The 14,525-nt window shown below is 46.3% G+C and overlaps 1 protein-coding gene across 1 annotated transcript in view; it reads left to right on the forward strand.

Moving 5' to 3' along the window:
- The window catches only part of EPHX2 (epoxide hydrolase 2), a 69,269-nt gene that overhangs the window by 19,841 nt on the left and 34,903 nt on the right, over nt 1-14,525 (forward strand). Inside the window, exons 3-8 of the mRNA XM_002914434.4 lie at nt 2,279-2,438; nt 3,689-3,879; nt 5,350-5,472; nt 9,160-9,234; nt 12,498-12,593; nt 13,348-13,426. Of these exons, the coding sequence (XP_002914480.3) occupies nt 2,279-2,438; nt 3,689-3,879; nt 5,350-5,472; nt 9,160-9,234; nt 12,498-12,593; nt 13,348-13,426 (724 nt within the window). The remainder of the gene's footprint in view (nt 1-2,278; nt 2,439-3,688; nt 3,880-5,349; nt 5,473-9,159; nt 9,235-12,497; nt 12,594-13,347; nt 13,427-14,525) is intronic.

Consider the following 14,525-nt stretch of genomic DNA (forward strand, 5'->3'; position numbering starts at 1 on the left):
AGGCGAATACTTCCATTATTTTTCCAGTTTCATTAATGGTTTTAGTCTATTCACATTTTATATTTTATCTTGCATCAATTTTGGCATTTGTATCTTTTTTTTTTTCTATTTTCTTTTGACCCCCTGCACCAATTTCTCCCACCCCGTCCCCCACCACCTGCCTCTGGCAACCACATTCTCTGTATCTATGAGTTTGCCTCTTTGTGTGTTTGTTTCTGTTTTTATTTTAATTTATTTTAATTTCCACATATAAGAGAAATCATACAGTATTTGTCTTTCTCTGTCAGACTTTTTTCACTTAGCATAATGCCCTCAATGTTCATCTAAATTGTCACAAATGGCAAGATTTTGTTCTTTTTTTACGGCTGAATTATATTCCATTAAATTTAAATGCCACATTTTCTTTATCCATTCATTCATCTATTGATGCGCACCTAGATTGTTTCATATCTTGGCTATTATAAATAATGCTGCAGTGAACATGGGGGTGCAGATATCTTTTCGAGTTAGTATTTTCATTTTCTTTTTTTTTTTTTAAGATTTTATTTATTTGACAGAGACAACGAGAGAGGGAACACAAGGGGTGTGGGAGAGGGAGAAGCAGGCTTCCCACCGAGCAGGGAGCCCGATGCAGGGCTCGATCCCAGAATGCCAGGATCATGCCCTGAGCCAGATGTCCAACGGCTGTGCCACCCAGGCGCCCCAGTATTTTCATTTTCTTTTGATAAATACCAAAGTGGAATTGCTGGATCATATGGTAGTTCTATTTTTAATTTTTTGAGGAACCTCCATACTGTTTTCCATAGTGGCTGCACCAATTTACATTCCACCAATAGTGTGCGAGTGTTCCCTTTCCTTTACATCCTTACCAACATTTGTTATTTCTTGTCTTTTTGATAATAGCCATTCTAATAAGTCTGAGGTGATATCCTGTTTTGCTTTTGATTTGCATTTCCCTGATAATTAGGCATGTTGAACATCTTTTCATGTGTTTGTTGGCCATCTGTATGTCTTCTTCGAAAAAGGTATCTTTTGGATCTTCCATACATTTTTAAATCAAGTTGTTTGCTTTTTTTGCTGTTGGGTTGTATGAGTTCTTTATATATTTTGAATATCAGCCCCTTATCAGATATATCACTTACAAATATCTTCTCCCATTCAGTAGGTTGTCTTTTTGTTTTGTTGGTGGTCTCCATTGCTGTACAGAAGCTTTTTATTTTGATGTAGTCCTAATAGTTTATTTTTGCTTTTGTTGCTTTGCTTTTGTTGTCAAATTCAAAAAATCATCACCAAAACCTATGTCAAGGAACTTACCACCTACGTTTTCTTCTAGGGGTTCTATGGTGTCAGGTGTTGTGTTGAAGTCTTTCATCCATTTTCAGTTGACTTTTGTGTATGGTGAGGATAGTTATCAAGTTTCATTGTTTTGCATGTGGCAGTCAGTCTTCCCAACACCATTTATTGAAGAGACTATCCTTTCCTCATTGTATATTCTTGGTTCCTTTGTTATAAATTAACTGACCATGTACGTATGCATGGATTTATTTATGAGCTCTCTATCATTCTGCTATTGGGGTTTGGGTAGTTTTCAGTTTGAACTATGACAAGTAGTGCTGCTATGATAGTGTGTAAACATACCAGAATCCCCCATATTGCTGCTAATAAGTGTATTAGTTAGCTCGGGCTGCCATAACAAAATACCACAGACTGGGTGGTTTAAACAATAGAAATTTATTTTCTCATAGCTCTGGAGCCTAGAAGCCCAAGATCAAGGTGTTGGCAGCGTTGGTTTTTTCTGAGGTCTCTCTTCTTGTCTTGTAGGGGCTATCTTCTGTGTCTTCACAGTCTTTCCTCTGTGTGTGAGTGTATGCGTGTCCTAATCTCCTGTTCTTACAAGGACACCAGTCAGATTAGATTAGGGCCCACTCATGACCTCATTTTACCTTAATCACTTCAAAGACCCTGCCTCCAGGAACAATCGCTTTGTGAGGTGTGAGGGCTTAAGACTTCAACATGAATCTGGGGGGAACACCATTCAGCCCATAAACAGGGGCATTTGTGTGGTTTGTAATTTGGGGCTCTTGGAAGTAGTGCTGCTGTAAGTGCATATACAGACGTCTTTTTGGTGGACATATGTAGACATTTCCATCGGGTGGGGGTCTAGGAGTGGAATTGCTGGCTCACAGAGAATGCGTATGGTCAGAGTTAGTAAACGCTGCCAAAAGCGTTTCTGAAGGATGGTACCAACTGATCGTCCCTCATCAATTCATTTTTACAGTGGGTGCCACTCATGGAAGAAAACTGCAGAAAATATTCTGAGGACTCTGGAATCTGCCTCCCTGAGAATTTCTCTGTGAGTGAGATCTTTGGCAAGGCGGCTGCAGCAAGAAAGATCAATCACCCCATGCTTCAGGCAGCTCTTGCTCTCAGAAAGAAGGGTAAGGATCCAGTACTGGCCGTGCTCTGAGTCAACTGCACTAGAACCTGGGGAGGGTTATGTCAAAGCACATCTAAATGTGTTCCAGGATCAAAGGTCTCCTGGATCTTGATGGAAAGCCATTCTTAAAAACATAGCCCCGAAGTAAGTTTTATCACATGACAGAAAATGGCACTATCAGAATCACTTGAAAAAATGAATGAATTTTATTTAATAAAGCAATTTGTGCCAGAGACTGCCTTGTAAGCAAAATTCTCTCCCTCCAGTGACACTAGTAATGACCAGAATGACCCGGCCTCCTGTCACAGTGATTGAAAATCAAGGCCTTTTAAGCAACTATGGTTGTCTCAACCTCTGAATGTCAAAGCGATTGAGCTATGAGCTGGCTGACATGAATTCGGATGGTGTCAAATGGTCTGGGACGTGAGACCATGTTCATCCGATAGGCATTTGTGTGGTTTCAGAGCCCAGCTCTTCTTCACAGATATATGCAAAATTATTCTACCCACTTATCAGTAGACTTACTGTTCGTGGCTGAGCCATCCCATGTCCATGTTTCTCACTCATGTTCCATGGAAAGGGTCTCACCACTGACTCATCAGTGCCTTATATCCAGCATCTCCTGGCTCTTGTCCTTCTTGGTTAGGGAGAGAAAGCCAGGGGATAATGCTATCCCTGCTGACATTCCCCTAGTTTCGAAATGGAAATGCAGTCTCGGACAGCCAAGGCGGGAATTGTGAAAGATAGTCCAATAGAGTTTTCAGTCACGTGGGCTTGGAAGGAGCACTGCAAGGGCAGTGCGTAGGCAGGATTCTGGGCCTGGCCCGGTTCTGCCTTCACTGTGTGGTTCTGGGAAGCTCATGATTTGTCTCCGCTTCTGTTTGCTCATCTGTAAAAGTGGATGGTAAGATCTGTCCTGCCTGCTCCAAAGGTGGCAAGGATCACGTGAGCTGATGAAGGTCACAACCTCTTGCTGTGTAATTGCAAGGAATTAAGGGATGTAGTGTTTCTGTCAGTGCTTCTGAAAGCCCTTCACGCACCCAGATCGCTACCCACCCGTCTCTGTGTCAGGAGGTGCTTGTGGGTAACAATGATTCTTGTCCCGTCTGTCAGTTTAGAGGCTGGGCATCAAGAGGTTGTTGCAAAAGAGAACCCTGTGTGGCCCTTCTTTGGGGTTCTCTATGGGGGTACCGTGGGCTTCTCGGAGCAAAGTTCTGTATCTTGTCCAGTCACTGGTGACTTCTCACTCAGGATATACAACCTGCATCCTCACGAACAGCTGGCTGGACGACAGTGCTCAGAGGAGTAGGCTGGCTCAGCTGCTGTGTCAGCTGAAGCCGCACTTTGACTTCCTGATAGAGTCGTGCAGGATCAGAATGGCCAAGCCTGATCCTCAGATCTACAAGTTCGTGCTGGACACCATGAAGGCCAGCCCCAGTGAGGTATGTAGACACTTCCTTTTAGTGAAAAAGAATGTTCTAGAGATACTGCAAATAAGAGAAATTGAGGAGGAGCGAGCAGGTGGGGGACAGTTGGGGCCTGGTAGTTTGATTCTAAGTCCAGTGGCAGGTCTCCATTCTCCCAGGCCAGGACTTCTAAAGGACTTTACCTGTCCCTTCAGTCCAGAACATTCTACAAGAGGTGGGCATGTGGCCCCTCTCTGTGGCTTTTATAGGTCAAAACAGGTATTGTCAAAACTGCTAGACCAGCTGCCTCAGTTTGCCTATAAAGAAACGTAGACCCTGGGAGATTTTCCCAAGACCACAAGGCTGGTAAGGGTCACCCTACCAAAGGGTGAGTGTAAGTGAGCTCCAATATTAGAGCTGTCTCCTTTAGTCACCCCTAAATTCTGTCTTCATACTGTCTCTATCTATTGTGAAACTCAGCTTTTCTTGTATTCCCCACCTCTAATTTTCCAAAAGGCAATTAACCAAAATTAAATACCTTTCCCTTAATGTTTCTGACCCTCTCTTGTTGGCCGCACCTCATTCACAAGCTGCTCAGATGAAACCCTGAACACCGTCGTGGGGAATCCTTACTGGGCTCAATCCCAGAACCTTCCCTCTCTCCTTTTAGACTTTGCTCCTGCTCTTCTCAACCTCTGAATTAAGCCTCGTAACAGTGCTCTGAATTTTAGTATGCATATAAATAAACATCTTCTCCTTTCTGGCTTTTGGTTTGGACGAGCTGCTTACAAGCCTGGGCTTGCGCTAATCCATGATGATGATGCACTTCTGCTTTCTTCTACAACTTAAAGGATTTTTTTATTTTAAAATTTAAATATCTGATCCATTCAGAATTTATTTTGGGGGAAGATGTAAAGGAAGCATCTACTGTTTTCCCCCAAAGAGTTAAAATAATTATATAATCTTTTAAGTCCTATTTTTCCTCACCAGGTGGACAACACAAATAGTCATTTATGTTTGGGTTCATTCCTCGACTCTCTTCTATTTCATTGATATGTCTGTTTCTCTTCTAGCATCCCACTTTTTTTTTTAATTTACCTTTTGTAGCTTCATAATTTGTTTTAGTATCTGCCCTTATTACAGTTCTTCTCCAGATTTTTTTTTTGTTCTGTTCATGCATGTTGATTTCCTATGTGAATTTTAATATCACCCTGATAAGTTTACATCCTTCCTTAATTTTCTTACAGTTTCAGAATTCAGGCTGAAACCCACAAGTGTCTGTGGGAATCCATACATCTCTCTGTGTATTTATGGGTTTGCTGATGTAATTCAATATTTTTAATTTTAAGAATAAACAAATATATGGAGAAAAAAATAATTCTTCACATTGTCATCAGAAAATAACCACTGTTCCTATTTTGATGTGTGTCTTTCCGGTGCTGTCCCTCATGGATGAGTTTTGCTTTGGATTAGAGTGATGCTAATGTCCCTGCTGTTTGGATTCAGGTTGTGTTCTTGGATGACATCGGGGCTAATCTGAAGCCGGCCCAGGACTTGGGGATGGTCACCATCCTCGTCCGAGACACAGACACAGCCCTGGCAGAACTGGAGAAAGTAACTGGGGTGCAGGTAACTTTCTGGGTTGCGCCAGGTCGGGATTCCTGCCCCTCCTCTGTGTTTAGGGGTTCTGGAGACACAGCAAGTGAGAGGGGGACCGGTTCCAGGGAGTTCACTGCTCCTGGCAGGGGTCCCAGGTGCACACCTCCTGGGTTGGAGGCCGTTCTCCGCTGTGCCATCAGCATGCTGTCCTTGAAGAGCTTCTTGTTTCTTTCTCTGCAGTCATGAGCAGAGAAACAGTGCTCCGAGAGCAAGAATCCATACTAGTCAGAGTCGGGGGAACCAAGACCCAAGGCAGGAGCGGGGCTTCCAAGCCACCAGACTTCACTGTATTTATTTATTTATTTATTTATTTATTTATTTATTTATTATTTTTCTAATTTTTAATTTTTTTTTTTTTTTTTAGACTTCACTTTTTAGAGCAAATATTGAGATTGTAGCTGCTAGGTCTGCCCCAGTGGGGGTAGGCGGCGCAGTCCTCACGTGGTCTGCGTGGTATTACTGCTGGCACTTGGGTAGAGTGGTTTAAACCATCCCTCACAGAGAGGATGGGACTCCCTTAATGATGCCCCAAGGGGGCGGGCTGGCAATTAGCCTGCGTGCCAGAGCTGAGGCACCTTTTGTTTTTTTCTTTGTTTGCTTTTTGTTTGTTTGCTTGTTTTTTTAATTTTATTATGTTACGTTTGTCACCATACAGTACATCATTAGTTTTTGATGTCGTGTTCCATGATTCATTGTTTACGTGTCACACCCAGTGCTCCATGCAATACGTCCCCTCCTTAATACCCCTGCCCAACCCTGCCCCACTCCCGTCTGAAACCCTCAGTTTGTTTCCCAGAGGCACCTTTTGTTATTTTGAATTTACCTAAGATCACGGCTTGCCCTGAGCCCAGGAGTGCCGGTAACACGTGGCTTTTGCAGGAATGCTGGGCTTTGCTTGTGTCAATGGGGGGGTGGGGGAGGGGGGGAAGCATACAGGTGGCTGAGCTAGCTGGAGGGCACAGCAATCCCAACCTTTTCTCAAAGGGCACTGTGTTCATTTCCTGGAGCTGCCATAAAATACACAGACTGGATGGTCAAGACAACAGTCTTGCCAGGAGGCCAGAAGTCTAAGATTAAAGTGTTGGCAAGGGTGGTTCCTTCCGAGACCTCTGCTTGGCTTGTAGGTGGCCACGCTCTCCCTGTGTCTTCACATGGTCTCCCCTGGTGTACGTCCAAATGCCCTCTTCATTTATAAGGACACCAGCCAGATTGGATTCTGACTCCAGTAGGCTCACTCCAAGGACCTCCTTTAACCTTAATGACCTTTTCAAAGACCTTTTCTCCAAACACAGTCACATTCTGAGGCCATGGAGGTTAAGACTTCAATAGATGAATTTGGACGGGACACAGTTTAGCCCCCCATGATAGGGACAATTGACTTTTCATCTTTTTTTTTTTAAAGTTTTATTTATTTATTTTTTTTGAGAGAGAGAGAGAGTGAGGACGAATGGGGGAGAGGGAGAGGGAGAAGCAGACTCCCCGCTGAGCAGGGAGCGTAATGCAGGGCTCAATCCCAGGAACCTGAGATCATGACCTGAGCTGAAGGCAGACGCTTAACCAACTGAGCCACCCAGGTGTCCCTGACTTTTCATCTTTAACGAATAAATAAAAATGTGAATCTAATGATGTCACAGCCATAAAGCATCTTGTCCAAACTTGATCTGTCCTTCTGTAAGCCTGGAAGTCTCATGCAGCAGAGGAGAAAACACCCCAGACTTGGAATCCCTGCATCCACCTGCTTGTCCCACTTACTAGTTGTCCCCTCCTCACATACAAGTCACAGAAAATTGCCCTGTGATGGGGAAAGTAAGCCATGCCTCACCTGTCTTCTCTGGAGTAGGGGGAAGATAAAAGGAAGAATGAAAATTATTCCTTTTTAAATGGAGGAGATTTACCTCTTCTCTCTCAGGAAGGCTGTGGGACTCAGTCCTGAGCAGGCTTTGTAAATTGTAAAAACAGACGGAGAACAGTGAGAGCAGGAAACCCCCACCCCCTTACCCCTGGAATGAGTGGGACGTCCCCTAGGAAGTCAGGGATACCTCAGCAGAAGGGCCCCGAGGGACTGGCCCTTCGTTGGTGTCTGGGCTCCCTCAGACCAGTCGAGGCTCATTGCCATCAGAGGGCACCCAGCTCCCCATCCCTCCTGCCACACCCTGAATCCTCTCCAGATGTCGCGGAGGTGGGGGCTCGCCTTTTGATTCCCCCACTGAGGATGCCCAGGCAGACTCTTCTGTGTTTAAAAAAGGGAGGTAAATTTGATGGCTTACTTCCCCCACTTTTGAGGTTGGAGCCACTTCTTCTTTGGGACCAAAGATGAGAGATCTAACAGTAGGAGTTGCTAATATGTCACTTCCTGTGAATAAGTTCACTTACATGTGTCAGCATCCTGTCCTTTGTCATTTCTGTCTCAAGAAACCTGACACGAATAAGGTAAAGAAGCCTCTTAAGGACTTTGTTCCGGGATTTTCTTCTTTACCTAGATGTCTTATAAGATGTTATTGCCCTCCTGGGACTCCAGACAACACAACTGGGGCCTGTGGGCAGAAGGCTCGTATTGGCTGACCTCTGCCTCCTCCCATCCCAAATTCATTCATGTTAAAGCCTCAGGGTCTCAGACTGTGACTGTATTTGGGGATAGGGCCTTTAAAAGAGGTGATGAAGATAGGAGGAGGTCATTGTGGTGGGCCCTAATCCAGTAAGACTGTGTCCTTATAAGAAGAGGAGATTAGGGATGCCTGGGTGGTTCAGTTGCTTAAGCGTCGGCCTTCAGCTCAGGTCATGATCTCAGGGTCCTGGGATCGAGTACCCCATCGGGCTCCCTGCTCAGTGGGGAGCCCGCTTCTCCCTCTGCCTCTGCCTCTCTGTCTCTCCTGAATAAATAAAATCTTAAAAAAAGAAAAGGGGGGGGGAATTAAGACACAGACACACACAGAGGGAAGACCATGTAAGGACCCAGGGTGGAGGTGACCATCTACAAGCCAAAGAGAGAGGACTCAGGAGGAACCAAGCCTGAACCAACCAAGGTGTTGGACTCCTGGCTTCCAGAACTGAGAGACATAAATGTCTGTTGTTTTAGTCACCCAGTCCGTGGCACATGGTTCTGGCAGCTGGCACAGACTAACACAAAGGCCCAGAGAGTTCGATTTTGGCCGGCGTGAAGGAGAGACCCTTCAACGGAGCCATCCAGTGGTGGGATGGCTGCTCTGTGAGCTCTGCATTCCTGGTGGTATCCAACATGAGCCTGGGTGACCACTCGAGGAACTACCATAGAGAATTATAGTCACTGAAGTACAAAATCTAGTGTTTCAGAGCCAGTGGTGTTTATTTCTTGCTGATGTAAAGTTCAGATGGTGGTGGCCAGGGGCTCTGCTTCATGCAGCCATCCACAGATCTGAGTCGATGGAGGACCCACCAACTTCCCCCTGTGGTTTCCCGGGTCACACCAGGCTCTCAGCCAAAAGGGGGGTCAGTAGCAAAGGTCACGGGCTGCACTGAACTGAAGGGAGGGGGAGAGGAATACAACTGTGCACCCTCAGGAGAGGGACGTGAACTGGGCAGTCACCGGGAGGACTCAGGAACCCATGACTGGAAACTGTCTCTGAGAACTTCTCACAGAAGGAGGCTGCCACCTTGGTCACTGTCCTCTTTTCCTTCCAGCTGCTCCAAGCCGCAGCCCCTCTGCCAATCCCGTGCAATCTGAGTGACGTGAGCCATGGGTATGTGCCGATAAAGGTATGTGAGCACTCCCTCCCAGTCAGCCGAGTCCTCCCTGACCAGCCCACCTACGATGGCCTGCAGAGACATTTGTTAAATATCAAGGGTAGCTGAACATCCACTGTTTATAGGGCAATAATATTTCTCCATATAATCATTTCTCAAAAATCAGAAGACATGGACCATGCCTTAGGTTATGCAGAGCAGTGTACGGATATGGTCAGACCAGGTCACATGGGGCCTTGAGTAGCCTGGGGGTGCAAAGTGTGTGTGTGTCTGGCCTGTGTTCTGGAAAGAGCTTGTTTTCATCCAGCAGATACTTATCAAGCACTGTCTTGGTGTCAGGCATGGGCCAGATACGAGGGACACCCTGAGGAACAAGACAGACCTATGCGCAAGGAATGCGTAGCAAGGATAAAGAGACGGAATTGGTCATTAAAACAGCCTGTGGTCAGGGCTATGGCAAGGCCAAAGCCATGGGCGGAGGGGCCCTGATTCCTGACCCAGCCAGGATTCAGAGCAGGGTGTTAGAATGTCTTCAGGGATTCACCTTGGAATCTTTCTTCATTTGTCATTGGTCCCATTTAAATGGGAAGGAACCTAGAGCTACAGGTAAGCTCATAAGCAAAACGAGATGGGATAGTTGCTTTGGGCCAGATAGAACTAGTGTGAACCCTGGCTTCGGCACTACGTTTGCAAATTTAGGTACATTTTTTATCACTCTGAATCTCAGTGTACCTAGCTTTAAAATGAGGTGATGCTAATACTCCCTTCAGTGTTCTTGTACAGATTACAGCATGGGTTCGAACAGCGTGGGTCCACGTATCTGAGGATTTTGTGCAGCACAGTGCTGTAGATGTGTTTTCTCTTCCTTATGATTATCTTAAGAACATTTTCTTTTCTCTAGCTCACTTTATAAGATTGCAGTATATAATACATATAACGCAAAATAGGTGTTCATCGACTGCTATCGGTGAGGCTTCAGTCAACAGGAAGCTAGTAGGAGTTAAGTTTTGGGGGAGACAAAATTTATATACGATTTTCAACTATGCACGTGGAGGTCAGTGCCCTTTATCCCTACATTGTTCAAGGGTCAGCTGTCATTGAGGTACTGCATGTGGACCACGGGGCATTGTACCCGGCACCTCCATGCTCCATAAACTGCAGCTGATGAAGAGGAGAGCTGGTGGCCTGAGCAGGGCAGGGCTGCAGACCCAGGGGAAGCCCTGCTGCCTGGAGAACAGCCCCTCGAGGATTTATTGAGTATTTGTTGTTTGCGGGGCATAGAGAGAAATACCGAGACGAATGGGGTGTCTTCTGAGACCTCAGGGATTTTACAGTCTATGAGATACACATCCCCAGGATGGGGTCCTTATCTGGTAATGGTGCCCCAGCGAGCGGGGGATGGGCTCCATGACGTTGGAAGCTGCACTGGGCAATGTTCACAGCCATGGTGAGGTGGGCGTGAAAGGATAAGTGGGAGCCGGATAGTAAGAAAGAGCTGAAGCTACTGTCAGCGTCAGCCCAGCCCCTCCTGTAACCCTGGGCGCTCCTGAAGGGGCGAACACTTCATGAGGTCCCTTCAGACCTCGTCTCCAGTATTGACGAGGAGCGAGGGGCTCTCGGCCTATGGCCTGGGGTGTGGGCTGTAACCTTGTGTCTTCAATCCCATGGACAGGGTTATTCTCGTGATCCTCTTGAGGCTTGCCAGTCCAGTCAGTTTCAATACATTTCTCATTTGACCCTGAAGGAGCGTGATCAGAATCGCTTTGTCACCCCCTCTGTCTTCACCCCAAATTAAAGGCCTGGGACAGCGACCTCTGGGGAGTCCCAGCCGAGCCCCACTCTACGGGGTACTATTCCATCCATCTCCATTGGAATACTAATGCCACCCAAGCTGGGTTGTCTTTCTCGTTTTCTGTCTTTATGGCAGTTTTATTAACATAACATTTAAAGAATGAGAGAGTACAAGCATTTGCTGAGCTGCTCAATGCTGAGCAGCAAAAGGGAGCCTCGTAGTTAGGATCCATCTAGAGCAGGGCAGCTTGGGATCATTTCACTGGACGTCAGTACTACAGCGCTTTTCAATACGAGGAATAGAATTTCACGTTAGATCCCTTCCTTTGCCAAGTACTAATTAGAAGACTGGAACATATTCTGATAAGAAGAGTGTAGACTATGAAAGAGTTTGGGAAATGTCAGCCTAATGTTTTCTTGAGCAGAATAACTCATTGGGAATCATGAATGAAACTCCCGGTTTGGAACACAAGCTTGGAGTAATCTGAGATGCAGCTACATAGAATAGTTCCAAGTGAATTTCCACACGTAAAGCTAATTTTTCCCATTAATTTCCATTAGAAAGTTGGAGATACATACTTTTGGGGGAAATAGAGCACTCTGATTGGGTATTGCTTTAGTTTGTGTGCTTAGACCACATGGTAATAATTGGAGTAGGTTAAGTTACTAAAACAAACCATCCCAAGCTTCCAGTGGCTCAATGTCAAGTTTATTCCTTGCTTGCCAGACAGTGTGGGGTAGGACTGGGCTCTCTCCATGCAGTCATCAAGCAGCCCGTCTCCTTTCTCCTGGCTCTACCTTGCCCAAGACTTTCAGGGGCAGATAGGAAAAGAGGGAGGACCACATGTGGGAGGTTTATACGGGCCCAGGATATAGGACACGTTTCTTCATTTTCATAGGCCATTGGCCAGAACTCAGACTCATGGCCACATTCATTGCAAGGAAGTGGGGGGAGGTCTGGAAAATGTTGTCATGTGCCAGGAAGAGGAGAACACAGACATCGAGCTCTAGAAGTCTCTGACACACAGACCAGAGAGCACTCAAAGTGTAGCAAAGCTTGGAAAAGATTTCTCATTCAAGGGAGAAACAGTTTTTAACAAAATCCTGGTATTCTGCATGTTAACCTGAATATTATGCTGTGCCCAAAATCAGCCCTAGTTTAAAATATGAAAGACCTGTCACACAGTACCAGAAACTCTGACACTCTGAGGGCCTTTTAGGGAGGAAGGCGAAATTGTTTTACCTTTTTTTCCCAACATTATAACCTTCTTTTCAGGCTTCCTATGTTCCTATAAAAGCTGCCAGTTTTACTGCTGTTTGGCCAGTTGTGTCTTCTTGAACATCTCCTGGCATCCGGGTCTTGAGCTGAGAAATGATGAGGTCCAGCAGTAGCCGGAGATGGCCCAGAGCGGTCTGCGGAAGACGAGCTGGTTCTGTCCGGCCTGGCGCTGTGGTCACTGCCTGTTTGCCTCTCTTTTTTACAGCCTGGGGTGCGTCTGCATTTTGTGGAGCTCGGCTCCGGACCTGCTGTGTGTCTCTGTCATGGATTTCCCGAGAGCTGGTTCTCTTGGCGGTACCAGGTAAAGGAAACTGGGGGGAGGTCTGCCCCAGTCAGAGTGAAGGGAGAGGAAAGTCTAGATGGTGTGGCCCAGTGTAGAATGCTATTAAGAAGCAGAAACCTTGGGGCGCCTGGGTGGCTCAGTCCGTTAAGTGTCTGCCTTCAGCTCAGGTCATAATCCCAAGGTCCTGGGATCGAGGCCTGCATGGGGCTCCTTACTCAGTGGCGAGGCTGCTTCTCCCTCTCCCTCTGCCCTTCCCCCCTGCTCGTGCTCACTCTTGTGCTCTCTCTCTCTCTCTCAAATAAATAAATAAAATCTTAAAAAAAAAAAAAGCTGAAACCTCACAGTGGAGCATCGTGTCCAATAAGGACCATGATACCTTAGAAATGTTGGAGCCAGAGATGGGTCCAGACCTCCGAGCTGTGCCAGCCCACATGCCATCTTTGCAGATTAGAAAAAGGCAGATTCTTCAGGACACTTTATGCCACCTGCTGGGAAGTTTTTGTAATGAATATAGAAATCTGCAAGGTCTTTGCTAGGAAAAGTGCTCTCTCAGATGTAGTATTAGATGCAGTACACAGACCCTACCACTGTCCGTGGCAGCCCTATCCAGGTGGGCTCATTCCAGCCTCATGGCAAGGATCCTAGATAGTGCCACATGGCATTTTGAGTTGAGCCATTTACAAGAGCATGGATAGAAGGAAGCAAAGAAGGAGTGTCTAGAAAAGACTTGATGAGACTGCACTTGAGTGTACCTGAACTGTTTGTTTTCCAGATCCCTGCTCTGGCTCAGGCAGGATTCCGGGTACTAGCTCTGGACATGAAAGGCTATGGAGAGTCTTCTGCTCCTCCTGGTAGGTTAGCTGTGTCACAGCTGTCCTGTGTTGGTTATGTCTTTGACTGTCTGAGCTCTCCAACTGCTCTGTCTCCCCCTGGTCCCAGGTCGGAGCAGACAGCCCTTCAGGGGGGTCTGACTTTGCCCTTCCCCTCTCCCGCAGTAACCCTTGTCTATACGCTTTGGTCTCAGATGTCTCTGCTCCCCGTACTCTGAATGAATGCAAGAAACCCAATGCCCTGTGCCCTGAGGAAGTCTCGTGGTGGATGTAGGGTAAAGGATGGACCATCCAGCTACAGAACGTTTTCCATCTTGCAGAACTCTGTACCATTATGCACTAATTCCCCATTCCCCCTTCCCTAGCCCCTTGGCAACTACGCTTCTGCTGTCTATCTATGAATTTGACTATTCCAGGCATCTCTAAGTGGATCGTACAATATTTATCCTTTTGTGACTGGCTGGTTTCACTTAGCATAATGTCTTCAAGATTCCTCCATGTTGTAGCATATATCACAATTTCCTTCCTTTTAAGGCTAAATAATATTTCATTGTACGTATAGACCACGTTTTGTTTATCCATCCATCCATTGATGGACACTTGGGTTTCCTCCACCTTCTGGCTAATGTGAATAATGCAGCTGTGAACATGGGTGTACAAATATCTGCTTGAGTTCCTCCTTTCAGTTCTTTGGGGTGTATACCCAGAAGGGGAGTGGCTGGATCATATGGTAATTGGTAGGCCAGAATCTTAACCCAGTGTCTATGGATCCCAGATGGCGTCTGTCCAACGGTGGGCATTGGGGGCCTATGAACCCAAGTCCATGTGTGGGTTTATGAGCACTTTTCTGGGGTGAGGGAGTCTACCAGTTTTATCAGTTTCAGAGGGGTTCTCAGTCCCAAACTGTTAAGCTCCCCAGGGGGAGATAAGAACGTGATGCAGTCAGACATGCAACAGAATCCCTGGCCCTCCTAGTGTCAGCCATGCTGCTGGCAATAGTGGTTCAGTGAGCCAAACCACTTGCTCCCATGCCTTCTCTGAGCTGCTTCCCCCATGTTCACAGCAAGCCTGTCGAGTATGAAGCCAGCTGACGTGAACTAGCACTCAGGTGACCACCAAC

Source organism: Ailuropoda melanoleuca, chromosome 5 (assembly GCF_002007445.2).
Source record: "Ailuropoda melanoleuca isolate Jingjing chromosome 5, ASM200744v2, whole genome shotgun sequence".
NCBI classification, from domain to species: domain Eukaryota; kingdom Metazoa; phylum Chordata; class Mammalia; order Carnivora; family Ursidae; genus Ailuropoda; species Ailuropoda melanoleuca.